At 34.4% G+C, this 14,148-nt stretch overlaps 3 protein-coding genes across 7 annotated transcripts; 1 reads left to right on the top strand and 2 right to left on the bottom strand.

The window, feature by feature from the left end:
• Window positions 1–348: 348 nt before the first annotated feature.
• Window positions 349–5,059, top strand: DCAF12 (DDB1 and CUL4 associated factor 12-like protein). 4 transcript variants are annotated; one of them, XM_066733821.1, is made up of 8 exons: window positions 349–447; window positions 608–938; window positions 1,303–1,552; window positions 1,623–2,078; window positions 2,155–2,385; window positions 2,452–2,733; window positions 2,821–2,986; window positions 3,050–5,059. In XM_066733821.1, exons 3-8 carry the CDS (start codon window positions 1,467–1,469, stop codon window positions 3,200–3,202), a joined length of 1,374 nt encoding a protein of 457 aa, XP_066589918.1. In that variant the 5' UTR covers window positions 349–447; window positions 608–938; window positions 1,303–1,466; the 3' UTR covers window positions 3,203–5,059. The 4 variants fall into 4 exon arrangements, with proteins under 4 accessions (XP_066589918.1, XP_066589921.1, XP_066589920.1 ...); XM_066733824.1 differs by having other exon boundaries at window positions 400–938; window positions 1,452–1,552; XM_066733823.1 differs by having other exon boundaries at window positions 400–938; window positions 1,322–1,552.
• Window positions 5,060–5,118: 59 nt separating this feature from the next.
• On the bottom strand, window positions 5,119–12,025 carry sigmar (Tumor necrosis factor alpha-induced protein 8-like protein sigmar). Of its 2 annotated transcripts, XM_066733826.1 has the most exons (5): window positions 11,811–12,025; window positions 7,826–7,904; window positions 7,437–7,526; window positions 6,757–7,028; window positions 5,119–6,582 (listed from the first exon to the last, which is right to left on the bottom strand). In XM_066733826.1, exons 3-5 carry the CDS (start codon window positions 7,444–7,446, stop codon window positions 6,229–6,231), a joined length of 636 nt encoding a protein of 211 aa, XP_066589923.1. In that variant the 5' UTR covers window positions 7,447–7,526; window positions 7,826–7,904; window positions 11,811–12,025; the 3' UTR covers window positions 5,119–6,228. The 2 variants fall into 2 exon arrangements, with proteins under 2 accessions (XP_066589923.1, XP_066589922.1); XM_066733825.1 differs by lacking the exon at window positions 7,437–7,526.
• A 291-nt stretch (window positions 12,026–12,316) lies between these two features.
• betaggt-I (geranylgeranyl transferase type-1 subunit beta) lies at window positions 12,317–14,138 on the bottom strand. The gene is made up of 3 exons (XM_066733601.1): window positions 13,253–14,138; window positions 12,787–13,147; window positions 12,317–12,718 (listed from the first exon to the last, which is right to left on the bottom strand). The coding sequence occupies exons 1-3, from the start codon at window positions 13,784–13,786 to the stop codon at window positions 12,597–12,599; spliced, it is 1,017 nt and encodes a 338-aa protein (XP_066589698.1). The 5' UTR covers window positions 13,787–14,138; the 3' UTR covers window positions 12,317–12,596.
• Window positions 14,139–14,148: the final 10 nt, after the last annotated feature.

The raw sequence follows: 14,148 nt of genomic DNA, 5'->3' as shown, positions 1-14,148 counted from the left end.
TTTATCAGTTTGGTAAAGCTTGAAATTGAATAGAATTTACTACAGTTTGTAAATTTTACCAATAGGTGGAAAAACCGGCCCTAAGTCGGGTTAACTTAACCCAGAGTTAAAGTAGTATAGTTCCCGTTACATTAACTATACCACTTTAACTCTGGGTTAAGTTAACCCCACTTGGTAGGGTTCACCCTTAATGGTTTTGGGCTTGTTGGAATTTTTAGGACTTGTAGTGCAAGTCTACGATTCCAACAAACCCAAAAACATTGAAATCTGACGAAAAATAACACTGGACAGTCGTCCCTCGTTTTTCGTTCCGTAATGTTGGTAACAGAGGGCTTGAGGGATCCCGTTAATATTTCGAGCTTTAGAATTAGGCTTATGCTTAGAAATGTCAACCTGAAGAATGCGTGCATTGCATGTGTAGCCTGCAGTGTACTGTGTACAAGAAGGGTATTACATTTTTTCTAATAAAACAATGTAGCTTTTACTTAAAACAAAATTATTTTATCTTAAGAAGGTTTCAAGAGTGTATAATTAAAACAATTCGTGACGCAAAGGCTAACTTGAACCATGAATCTGAGAAAATTTTCTGAAGGTATTTAATAAACAGGTGACATGGTAGGACTTCCAACATGGCGACGTGCTCCTCTGGATCTGGCTGGGGCAGTTTAGAATCTGATATCTTATCATAATTATCTTGGTATTTTCGGATATTTTTCCATGTTTTGTCCAAGCGGAGATGTACGATCGATACGAGCTTTTGTAAAAAAAAAAGTATCGGTGATCGTTCTTCCTACTTGCTCTACACCATCGAAAAAATTTTCTTCAAACAATTCTAAGGTTTAACGTTCAATAGTGCCCAAATGCCTGCTTCAGCTTTATTGGTGTACAAGTGACAATTCGAGGACGATTCTGCATTTCCAAGGAGCAATTAGTCGCAGGTAAAATTTTGTTGACCCAAACGAAACATTAATAGCTTCCTGTTGTCTCAACATCTTGGAAAAATCCCAAACTCCCGTTATTTTCACGACTATTTTTTAGTCCTTTTCATTCAAACAGATTTATGAAGAGTTCTTTTAAAACAGTTTTTCATATAAATTATTGCTTGATATTTTTATCTTTTGTTCGGGATACAATACATTGAAAAAAAATTCGTGTTGTGCTCGACGCCAAAATTAGTTCTCGAATCTTTTTTGGCAAAATCATCATATTCATAGCAGAAACCTTTGCAAAACTTTATCCTTTTTATTGTTAGTTACTGAGTAATTTGGTAACCAAATTTTTTAAATGTTTTTTTACAAACAGGTTTTAATTTTGATTAAAGATTTTCTTTTGAGAACTTTGGGATTCAATGAATAAAGCATATTGCGAAGTACTATATCAGCATCATAACTTGAATAAGAGACTTGGTTTCTGACTTTGAATTTAATTTCATTCTGTACTTACAATTAAAGCTAATAACAATAAAGATGGCAGAGACACAAAGAGTGGCCATTTATGGTAGACATCCTCCTTGTGCACGGGCAACCCGTTTAGAGGAGCGTAGAGTACGAAGGTAATTATTAAGTTATACTTTAATGATTGCTAATATGAATTCTAACTAATTAAATCTTTTGTGTTAATAGGCAGGCACTAAGAGCAGAGAGAAACAGAAAGCCTGACAAGCCTGAAGATTTTGTTTGCTATGAGTCTAGTGATGACGAAGGTGAAACCCTAACTGAAAAGAAGCAATTTTTAAGAACTTCTTTTAACTTTGTTGACTATATACGTGCACGAGAGTCTAATACTAAAGAAGTACGCCGGGTTAATCAAGAATACGGATCTCGACACATATTAACTCATGATTTATTCAAGGAGTATTCAGTTAGTTTAAGTAACATGAATAAAGTATTCTGCTCACAGTGGTTGAGCGATAGACAAGTAGTTTTTGGTACAAAATGTAACAAATTAATGGTATATGATGTAACAACACAAAAGTTAGATCAAATACCATCTCTTCCTGGACGGCAAATTAATACTAGCAATGGTGGAGCTCCAGAACAACAATGCGGCATTCATTCTGTTCAGATAAATCCCTCTAGGTGAAAAAAAATAATTTTTACATTTTATTTCTTATAAAGTAAAAAAAAGGAAAACAGCAAAAATATGTTTTTACAGAACTTTGTTGTCCACTGGAGCCAGAAACACCAATGAAATAGCAATATATAGACTGCCAACATTAGACCCCGTCTGTGTAGGAGAAGGAGGCCATAGAGATTGGATATTTGATATGTGCTGGTTGGATGATGAATTTTTAGTTTCTGGTTCTAGAGATACAAAAATGGCTTTGTGGCGCATTGACAGTGATCTAGCGGATGCACCTGACAAAGCAGATGTTCCTACGCACAGGTTAATAGATTTTAAAATATATAAAATATCAACTGTTAACAATAAAAACAATTAATTTTTGCACAGGCTAATCCAACCAGTTTGTGTCAAAGAATGTCGCTCGGCACAAAAAGTACGAGCACTAACTTTTAACAGGGCATACAAGGAAATTGCAGCCTTATCTCTTAATAGCTTTATACATATCTGGTCTGCTGAATCTTTCAAGCAAAAGATATCAAGAAAACTGCCAGCCTGTCAAGAGAACGTTTGCTTAGCTGTTCAAGATGGAGTTTATGCTGTAGGCTGTCGTTCATATACTTTATTATTAGATGCAAGAACTTTGCAGCCTATTAAGAAAATTCCATCAAGGTAGGTGATAAATCAGTAACAATAGCATATTGTACTCAAATAAACTGAGATAAATTTCTTATGTTTTTTTTCTCTTTACACATAAAGGTATAGCGGCTGCGGAATTAGATCAGCCAGCTTTCAAGGATCAGTTTTAACAATTGGAACTGGACTTGGAATGCTCATGTTTTATGATATTAAAGCTCAAAAGTATTTAGAGTCTTCAATAAATTCTAACAGAACAGTGGTGTTAAAAGCTTCAAAAGGTTATGTTGTAAGTATCATAAATTTATAAATTAACAAAACTATAGTTTTAACTAAATTGCTTTTTATTCAGTTTCCCGATGAATACATTGACGGTTTCCAAAATGTAAAATACACGCCTGCCATTTACACACATTGTTACGATGCGTCAGGGACTCGTCTATTTACAGCTGGTGGGCCTCTTCCAGATAATTTGTATGGTAATTATGCAGGGCTATGGCAATGAAATACATCAGAGCCCATTAGAAAATTTTTTAATATTTTATCAAATATTTTCAACCAATTTTATACACGCATGGTTGTTACCTACAACCTATTTTAAACAAGGAAAACTCATTCCTTATTTTTATTTAGATAAGAATCCATATTCTTAATGCAATATACTTTATTTTTATTTAAAAATACTTTCAATGAAAGCCCAGTAGATCATTATGTAATTATATAATACATATATACATTGTACTATAATGTATCACAAGATATATTTATTATATAATTCTGTAACACGTTATAATTATGAACTCATTTATGCATATAAAATAGTTCATACTTTGATCTGATGGAATTAAAAACAAATGGGAATAGCTGAATGTTATGATTATCTAATAAGTTCTACTTTTCAATAATTTTTTATAGTTGAAACGTAAATTACAGTATCTAACTTTTAGCGCTTGAAAGAGGAAGTGCCATTTCACAATTGTATTGTAGCAAAACAATATATGACTATATCCTTTTTATCAGCTAATAATCATAAAGTAACTAAGTTAGTATAGTCAAAACGAATGATATAGCACCGACGAAACTATTACATATTAAAAATATGTATTTATATACATTCAGTTCGATAATCCTATTTGTTTAATCAATCACTTAACTGATTAATTATTTAATTCGTATATAAGTTAATAGATTTATGATTTGACTATTAGACATATACTATGTTTTTTGTTTAAGAATACTAGTATATATGACCTGTGATTGTATAAATGTTTTTGTTGTGTGCAATTGGAAGACATTGCTTTGAAGTAAAGTATGTCAATAGTAATATGAGCTAATAATTTACAACTATTTTATAATGACATCTTTGTAGCAACATGCTCAACTTACCAACTTACGGATTGTCATACTGGAATATTTTGTATTCAAAGAATTAGAATGGATAGTACAAAACTTCTTTTATGGTTTTAGAACATTTCTTCATTTGCAATTTTATATCTTTTAATTGCAATATTAATGAACGCATACACATGTATCGAATATATATGTATAAGAAATGTATGTGGCTGTATAATCAAAAATATACCCCAACAAGCATCTCCGTAAATAAGTTTTACGGAATATAAAACCAATACGACGATTCGTGAAAAAACTTTTTAAACATATTCCAGCGTGGTTTTTATAGCGATTTCTAAGGCTATTTTAATCTATCAAATGAAGGCTGATACTTTTATGCTCTCGACCTTATCTAATAAATTTAAAAATAATTTTGTTCGACGTTTAAAGAACTATCAGTTAGGTATAGACTTGTTTAAGTATATTAATTGTGATAAAATATGATTTTTTAAAACATGGCCAACTTTGATTTATACACTTTTCACAATCGACGTAAAACAATTCACGTTGAAATTTGATATAATTTGGTCATTATATTAAATTAGATTTTAATTATTCTAATATTTTGAGTTAATGAAAAAAATAATTTCGAATTAGAAAATTATATTACATTGTAAAAAGCCTGTTATGGAAAAATTTAAAAATCATGTTTTTAAATTTCTGTCTGTTATCTAAATAAACCAATTAATATTTTTGTTCTCACAAAGTCATATTAGCTTTTGAGAAACGATTTATTGTTTTAGTCCATTCTTAAGTGGCGATTTTATAGTAAGACACGACCAGTAATAAATTTGAATGGTATTTCGTCTTTTTTGTACATCCGTATACCATGACAAGCTTGAAGACGAACTTATTAAATTTCATGTAATAATTTTAACTTATAACGGTGCAATTTGAAAGGCAGGTTACTCATAGTATAAGCTTGTATGTGTGACTGCAAATATGTATGTAAATAAAAATACTGAATCATTAAATTGCTTTAATATAACATACATTCCTTAATTGTTTAATATAAATAAAACCAGAATAAGTTTTTATAAATATTTTATTAATAGTATATTCATACAACCTTCTACTTTTATTGACAACCATCACAAGTAACGTATAAAGTGTATATCTTATACAAAACTAGTAAATATACCTGCTCCCGTTTGAATAATTTTTCTTCGAATGAGAAGGAAAAACGTTGAAGAATAAAAATATACCTTAAAAAATAAAATCTTGTCAAAATTGATCTATTGATTCCTGAGTTAAAAAATGGGAGACGAAACGATCACTTTTATGTTTCTTATAGAGACAATGAGGAATAATATGCAGAAATCATTCAGTGGTGATTTTTTTTTATGGTAACGTGATTATTTAAATTAAGATATGTTCTAATACCTTACTTATTTGTAAAAAATATTCTTCAGAATTTATCTAATGTACACTTTGATATGTAGATGAAAAATTGAAAATGTAATTGCCAGGTGGATCAAAAATGTTTTCTTTTTAGGATTTTAGGCTATCTTTCTCCACCAAATTTTGTGTTGCTATCTTCATAGCTGTTCCCGTAGAAATGATCTATTAATATTTACAATATTATTATGAGGAAAAGAGTGTGAATATAATCACATGATATTAAGCGTGGAATCTCAGAATTTTCTTTCAGTCTACAAAATTGCTTTCCTACTCGCAATTTTTCTCGCACCGATTTTCTCGGATTCCCACGAAAATCTACACGACATAAATAATTGACGAATTATCTATATCATATAGACACCTTCTCGCCATTGTTTCTTTTTGGTATAGATTGACGATTATTGGTACATTATAGGTGAATAAAGAGAATAAATAGCTATTATTGAATAGATTAAATATTCTTAACATAAATCCGAGTATTTACTCAATTATTGCGATTAATGAGCCAAGCCTGTAAAGGCTTATTAAATACCGAAGAAAGTTAGTTTTTCCAAAGAATAGTAAACAATTAGGAGATGGATAGATTTGGTTAATGACATGAAAAAGATGAAGTTTTTTAATTTAGAAGCCAATTAGCGTGACTCTGCCAAAATTAGTCTATATAGTAAGGGTCACACACAGCTTGAATCTACGGTTTAATCGATTAATTAAGTAATCGAGCATGAGGGTTGTGAAAACTCAAAGATGTCCAGCATCCAATGCTTTGTTAATATCATTGACTAGTAGTCCCAGCACGGGCCTCAATTCGGAGTCTTGCCTAAACACGGATTCCATGAATTCAGGATGCCCAAGAAAATCAAAGACTTGGTCACATCGATCCTGGGATTTGTCAGTGAGATGTGGTTTTATCAAGACTTGAACAGCTCCTCGACAACGTTCCAAAGATTTCACGAGATAAGCCTTATCGAAACTGAACTCCAACTCGTAAAACGAGACCACAGCCATTGCCACTGCTCTGAGACTAGTTCTGATCTCTGCCAGTTTCTTCTCATCACTGGGTCCCAATTGCTGATTACGTTGCAAGAGTCCCACCTGTAAATTTTTACTCCATTAATTCCATCATCAAACCTTTTCAATTTTAATAAACAAATCAGTCGTAACGATCGTCAAATTATATTCTGAGAAATAGAAAACTTTCATTCTTCCCTCCATGCTTTATAGCTTTATATACACGACTCGACGACATCGTGGAAACAAAAGATATACCTTGATGGAGAGTTTCACGATGTTCTTCAAGACTTTCTCCGGTTGTTTCTTATCGAGTCCTGGATTAGTTTTGGCAGACCTCTCCATAAGTTTGTACAAGTTGTCCAGCAAGGAAGTGGTTGCATCATCTATCAGCAGTGATCTACCAGCTCCTGTTGAGACCACGCGTCCTAAAAGTTTCTTCTGGGCACGAAGACCCAAGTCTCGTGCTCGACTTCCGCTACTCCCCGCTGGATATGCTCCTCCACCAACTGTAGCTGCCGACTGCATCACTGAACAATCGACCAGTTACACATTAATATTAGTCATAAAAATAACTATTACTCATAATCAAATAGACTTCCTAGAATAATCTTGATTGACTCAATTGGTATATAGGGAAACATTGATCTTTATGATTTGAAAATAATTGCTTCGATTGATAAGGTGCTGTGATGAGTCACATTGTGTCTAATGTCTTGCCGAACTAATGAATTTCTCCCGTATTTCCAGCTTGGTCACCAGTTGCCCACCGAAGGCCGACCAAGGGAATAATCGAAACGATGAGATACGGACAAAACCAGGACAAATGGACGAGTTCAATTGGAAGTATCCCACTCCATTGATATCAGAGCACCTTATCAGCTGATTACGAATAATACAAGATGATTGGTGTGCAAGTGCAAACGTTTTAAACTCACCATCGAACATTGGTAGACCGCTGTTTCCTCTTGATGATAACGGGACTCGTTATGAATTAATTAGCCTCGGAAGGAATTAGGCGTGCTCAACTAAAAATAACGCAACCAAACAAAATTCGTGATAATGATACCTTGAAAAAATGAAAGTAAGAAAATTAAATCATCATCCCCAGCAGGACTCGTCGTTCGTGTCGATAACAAAATCTGTTGTGTGTACCGATTACGAAATAATTGAAGAAGTGAACGCGAGCGAGTTGACATCATCGGGACAAAAACTCGTTGGACTCGTGAGGGCGATGAAGAGAGGCTGTTATTCTTGGATTTCTGGAACGGGGATCGTGACGAGACTGATGGGAAATGGGAAGTTATTGATTTATAGCTGTTTTTACCTTGGTTGCAATCGGTTACTGCCACAAGGTGATAGAGCAGCCAGCTCTGCAATTCCATCACGGCCATACCCCACGCCACCTGAAAAATTTTCCAATTGTTTTCATCATCGACTGTTCTCCAGTAACCATCGAGAGGATATTTGGGGAAAAAGCGCGAAAAAGAAGAAGATTCGGGAAAATAGTCTATCGATTTAAAAAAAGGCGTTGACGACAGACTCGAAGAAAGAGGGTCCCGTACAATGCCCTGCTAATGTTCCAGGGAGGTCCTCCGGTGAATCCCCTCCGGGTCGTTGATCTCCCGAAAATTTTACCAAACGCAATTCCTGTCCGGACAGGACGACTCGGATCAATTTTTCTCCCCTCCCAACCGGTTCTTCTACTCTCCTACTGGAAGTCAACTAGCTGGTTTTTCCGAAGGCTAACTTGATCTGGGAGAGAAAAGAGACGCTCGAGGTTCTCGATGCTTCGTTATTGTTATTTTTATTATTGTTGTCGAGCAAAACCTCCCTAGGACTCGCCAGATCCTCCCCGCGGCCCCCTCGTGTTCAAGAGAGTTTTGCCCCTCGTGCACCGCTTAAGTTAGAATCGAGATTTTTCATGGACGAACGACCTTATGGGAAAAGGACGATATTTTTAAAACGCAAAAGGAACCCATAAATCGATCGCGTCGAGCCATTCGAGGGTTTCGATGCAATTCAATGCGCCACTTCTCTCGTGTGACTATCATTTCTCTCTCTCTCTCTCTCTCTCTCTCTCTCTCTCTCTCTCTCTCTCCGAGTATTTTATTTGGTTCAATCCGAGGACACAGAAAAAAAACAAGAGAAATCCGGATTGAAAATTCGTCCCAAGCGAGAAAAATATTCAGGCTATAGGAGAGAACGATATTATTTATTTAGAAGCGTATAGAGTTCGATTGGGTTTAAAAGCGTTGACCTTGGGAGGCCGAAACGATAAGGAACGCAAGGATAGAAACGACGAGCTGCTAAAATTAGATTTGATTGGTATCGTTACATCCGTTTCGTCGAGTGAAAAAAAAATACCGCGACTGCCGTTGGACAGTGATCGATATATCTATTACAGACACAGGCAAATTTTTGTCTCTTTTTATACTCGTCGTCAGCCCCGACGAGGAAAACCCGTAAATCCTTAATCACTTTACTGCGAAGTTCCGCCGAGTCTGATTGAAAAGCGCGACAAAAAATCATTGCGGAATTTATCGATTTATCAACGAAGCACGATTGTCGAGGGCTGAAACGTGCATATACGAGCCAAGAATTTTTCTCGCGTTACCGGATTTCCGGTATCGGGAATGCTACACTTCCCCCCTTCCCCCCGATAATTGAATTTCTTGTCACGTGTGACAACTTCCAGTTTCACTTCGCTTTTATCCTTAAAAGTGTAATAAATATAATAGTATAGCGTTGTATCGTCTCTCTGTACGATTAATAAATTAACCGATTTTCTTGCTATAGACTTATAGCAAAATAGAATAATCAATAATGCTGCTACTGATTATAGGCTGGTTGAACACTGGTAGATACTGTAGTTATAAAAATTAAGGTCTTCCGCAAACACAAGGATAAAATGATTTTAGTGGTGAGTTTTGCGTATTTTGTTTAGAGGGGAAAAGGGAAAAAAGTGTGGAGCAGAGAGGGAAGGGCGCGTATCGAGGCAGGTGGTGGGTATCGTTTAAGAAAGATACTCAAATTAACGAGGGCTGCTTGCCAGTTGCACAGCTGCCCTGCGACAGCTGCCTCTTCGAATAAAAAGAAAAGTTGAAACGGCCAAGGAACCGACGTATCCTGCCTGCCCTCCGACCCCTTTATTCTTTTTTTTCTTGCAAGAATCAACATTAGAACTCTGTTATTTTTATTGTATTTAATATAGTTTTCCAACGGCCCGTGATTCCATTAATGTCTCTCGCCGTATTTACAAACAATATTGTTCCTCGAATCTCGCCTACAATTCCCAATACATTGTGCGTCGTTCTGAGAAACGTCTTGAAAAACAGTTATTTTAATGCTTCTTGGGAGAACCGATTGCATCGACGCTATAAGGCTGCTCAGCAGCCCGATTGCATAATAGTACGTGGGAGAGGATCTTATTTACTGGTAAATGAACATTCCTTCTACGTAGATCACTCCTCTCTATTTTGTATTTTCAAATCTCGTGAGGATTGCAATTATTTTAGCAAATTCGACGAATTTAGTTCGGAAACATACATCTCTCCATGGAATTCAATGTTTTCAAGGTCACGACGAGAAGATCCTTGGCCCACAAATCGTGAGATTCGCGGCAGCTTGAAATTACCTGGTTGGGGAGTGGATTTAGCCTTGTAGTTTTTTTACTCCCAGGCAGGGCGTATATTTCTGTCACACCCTGGCAGCAACGAGCTCGAAGCATCTCGCAAAAATTTCGATTTTACTCAGAATCCAATGTTTATGTTTAGCCAAGATTAAATTTTCCTCGTATTCCTTCGCAGTAAGGCCTGCCTATTGTGGCCTTTATAGCGTTCATAACATTCATATTGGTATACATATATGTATACGCGCGCTGTCGTCAGCCCAATTATGATGCACCAGCAACGTGATATAAGCAACATTAAGCTATTGATTTATGCATCTGAAGTACCTGCTGAAAGTTTTACCTTCAACGAAATTACCCTTTCTTAGAATTTATTCGTGTTACCAGGCAAACTTGCAAATTCCACTTGAACCAATTTTATCTTTCTTGTACTTAAAATATTATTCCATTTCTCATTCACTAGTTTTCCCGCAAATCTATTTACTCATTTCTAGTAATTTCACTTTTCTATACTATTTGTTTTTGTACCCTTGCTGTGTTTACACGTTTTCTCCATACAGTCAGTAGTAGCTGATTTGTAAACACGCTCTTAAAAATGTATAACTTAGCTACGGAGTTTACCGAGAATTTACTGCGAGAATGAAAAGCAGAATTTACGAAGAAGCCGTGTCTTTTAGTTTCTTCATTAAACTCTTGCTTGGTACTCTGCAGCAACAAAAACTTCGTTCATTACATTTATAAATTCATACGTGGTTTGTCTACTCAATGCGATCTATCGTTATACAAACCTTTTTCAATATAAACAATATTCTGTAAAATATATCAAAATTAATTTTATTTTCATTCACGTTTGAATTACCAAAAATTCTGCAGTTATAATTGACTATTCAAAATTACATTGGTTAGGATTTACCGTTTGATAATAATACTTTAGTACGACATTATTCATTTATGTATTTTTTTTACAGAAGAATGAAACAGTTTTAATTGTTAACTTGTCACGAAGAAGTTTTAATTTTAATGGGAGAATTTCTAGGAGCTAAATGGCGCATATAATGGAGTTGAATAGCTGCACATCCGGTCTGACACGATATATGTTAAATGGATATGATTAAAACTGACTTCCAACTTTTGCAAATTCTTTTAAGAAAAACAATAGCTATTATATTTCTCGTAATGGTATAGCAAATCCGCCTAATTTGTTTTTAAATACAATAATAAGCAACACTGTAAATTATTACAGATATAATTTAAAACTACTGTTTTGTTCTTTTACACTAGGTCAAATTTGGATAAGATTTTGTTAGATTCCTTCCTCTGACAAATCCTCGTTATCTTGCCCTGAATAACAAACAATCTGCCAGCTTTACTCAACTTTTCCCTTTTGCTTCTCCATCCTCTCACGTTGTTTCTCAAAACAATCACTGTTTATATACACTTTGTCCTGTAGAAAGACAGAAACCTATTCTCACCTTAAAATCGTTACTCCAGATTCGTAGAAATACCACAACAAAAGCAAATTACCCAAAATTTTGCTCATAATACAATTAAAATCATGAAATCTTCTCAACCTTCGCTCGGTTAACCATTTTTTATTAATATTTAAAGACGACAAGGAGCAAAAATACTAGTTCGATCATTGATAACAATTGTTGAGCCCAATTAAGCGTTTTCTACTTACTTTGGCTGATAAATTGGGTCCAGTAGACCCGACAGTTTAAGATGAAAACCAAATCCTTATTATTGTCACCGAATACAATTTTATTTAAGTAGTAAATCGTTCACTAATTATATCATTGGGAAAATATTATTGCGACACACTTGGCGCGTAAATTACAACAAGAAAATATGGAGCGACTCACTCCACGAACGAACAGATCCTGTCTGTTCCATTCAATCCACTGTGAAAAGCAGTGAAAAGTTATGATGCGCGAACCCACCCCGGTTACCATGGAATCATCGCGTTTCTCCGGAAACACCCGAACTCGTTCATACCACACTTCGGCTCCATTCGTTTAAGTAGATACCGCCTTTCAGGGACAGACTGATGACAGACCTTTTAACGAAATTCCAGCAGTAGATAAGTCCAACTTTGATTCAACCTTCCGATCAAATTCCAATGTAAAACTTATGTTAAACAATTTAGTTTTAATTTTTAAAATATCTAATAATAAATAAAAAGAGAAATATTTTTAATTATGAATTTATTACTATACAATCTTCCACGACATATGGTTTAAAAAATTAATTCATGTGTACTTTGGCTAAATTACTTTTATGATACCCTACAGATACCCACACATACCCTATAACATAGTGTAGGATAAACGTACACACGAGTCAATTTTCCAAAGTATGTAGTTAAATGCTATCACATTATATTAACAAATATAGCATACAAATTATTTATTAAGTTCTGTGCGTTTTTGATATGATTTTGTAGAGTTCCTTCCAAATGTTTCTTGTCTTATTCAGACTCCCAGGTCTTTTGTACCTCCAACAGATGCTCATAGGCTCTTTGGGAAACATTGAGTGCTGCATGAATTTCTGAAAGTGCTGGTTCTCCCATCAAACTCAGACCACATAATCCTAAATAATAAGAAACTTTGAAAATGATCAATAAAATTTTAATTTATATAAATTGTTATGTTTTATACCTAAATATGTGTGTAGAGGATCTGGTAAATAATTACTATATTTGGCAAACCCTCCTATAATGGTATCCTGAGTGTCAAGAATAAAAATTTTATTTTCTTCAGGATCGGATAGCTCACTAACTTTTAAAAGCTGTAATGTAGCTCCAACCCAAAAACTGTAACACGTATCAGATAATTTTCCAGGTCTACCATTAAAGCCATTATTCTGCCTCATTATGCACCATCTCTTTAATCTGTCCAAATTTTGTTCTGTCAAGACATTGTCTAACTCATTCATGAGGAACAAGCTAGCTACAGCACAAAAAGTAGATCCTCCATGAGATTCATATCCTGGTCCTTGGCCAAATGCTCCATCGTAAGACTATAATCATTGTTGATATATTTCTATTACAATAAAGCAAAGATATATACAGTAATAATAACTGTTACTCAAGCAACAAAAAGAATAATGGTAAATGTAGTTTACCAGGCTTCTTAAGATATAATCAATGGCTTTTGGTTTGTTTATGCCAGACCAATCATTTAATATTGTAGATATACAGCAGGCACAGTATAGAAACCGCATATCACTTTCACATTTTTCTACAATAGCTGTAAAAGAACCATCTGGATTTTGGCAAGCTCGTACTCCTTCTATTATTGACTTTCTATCAACTCTACTTAAATTATCCCCCAAAATTAATAAAATTACTAATCCGGTGTATGTCATTGTTAAATGACCAAATTGATATTTTGGTGCAGAATCTGGGACTGCTGTACATCCTTGAAAACCAGATCTAGGCCCTGCATTGGTTAGTTGAAGCCAATATACCCAATCAATAGTATCTGATTTTAACTCTTCGTTAATATCATCCAATGAATTTAATACATCCAAGCCTGATATAGCAAAGAAAGCTATTAAGAGCCTGGAGGAATCAATTTCTTCTTTATCACTGGGCATAACTTGTAGTAATCTTTTAAAATATCTAACATGTTTAGATTTCAATAATTTTAAAGACATACTCTCCACTTCTTATTTATAATGATAATGATTCTAACTGAATTTAATAAAAAAAAATACTATGTTGAATTTTCTATAAAAATCCAGGAGTTTCTCGTATGATTAAAAATATTCTGTGTTTTCCCTAAAAAAAGCCAATACGTAACGCATATTTTGTAGGTTTGTGCATCCTTTGGTTGTGTTTGTTTTTGTACAAGCACTATATCAGTGAATTTTAGTTATAGGTTTTGTCCGTTGATTAAAACATGCTCTTATCATTTATAAAAATAAAATATTGCACCAAATTGACGTTATTTATCACTATAGTATCCTTATTTTCTATATTGATAGTTTTTGACAGTTCGTATGTATTAATTTTAAAG

This window comes from Prorops nasuta, unplaced genomic scaffold (genome assembly GCF_024137725.1).
Source record: "Prorops nasuta isolate Cenicafe-Biocafe unplaced genomic scaffold, Cenicafe_Pnas_1.2 PNAS00011, whole genome shotgun sequence".
In the NCBI taxonomy this organism is placed as follows: domain Eukaryota; kingdom Metazoa; phylum Arthropoda; class Insecta; order Hymenoptera; family Bethylidae; genus Prorops; species Prorops nasuta.
Note: the sequence above shows the minus strand (reverse complement) of the source record. Positions and strands in the feature narration are given on the sequence as shown.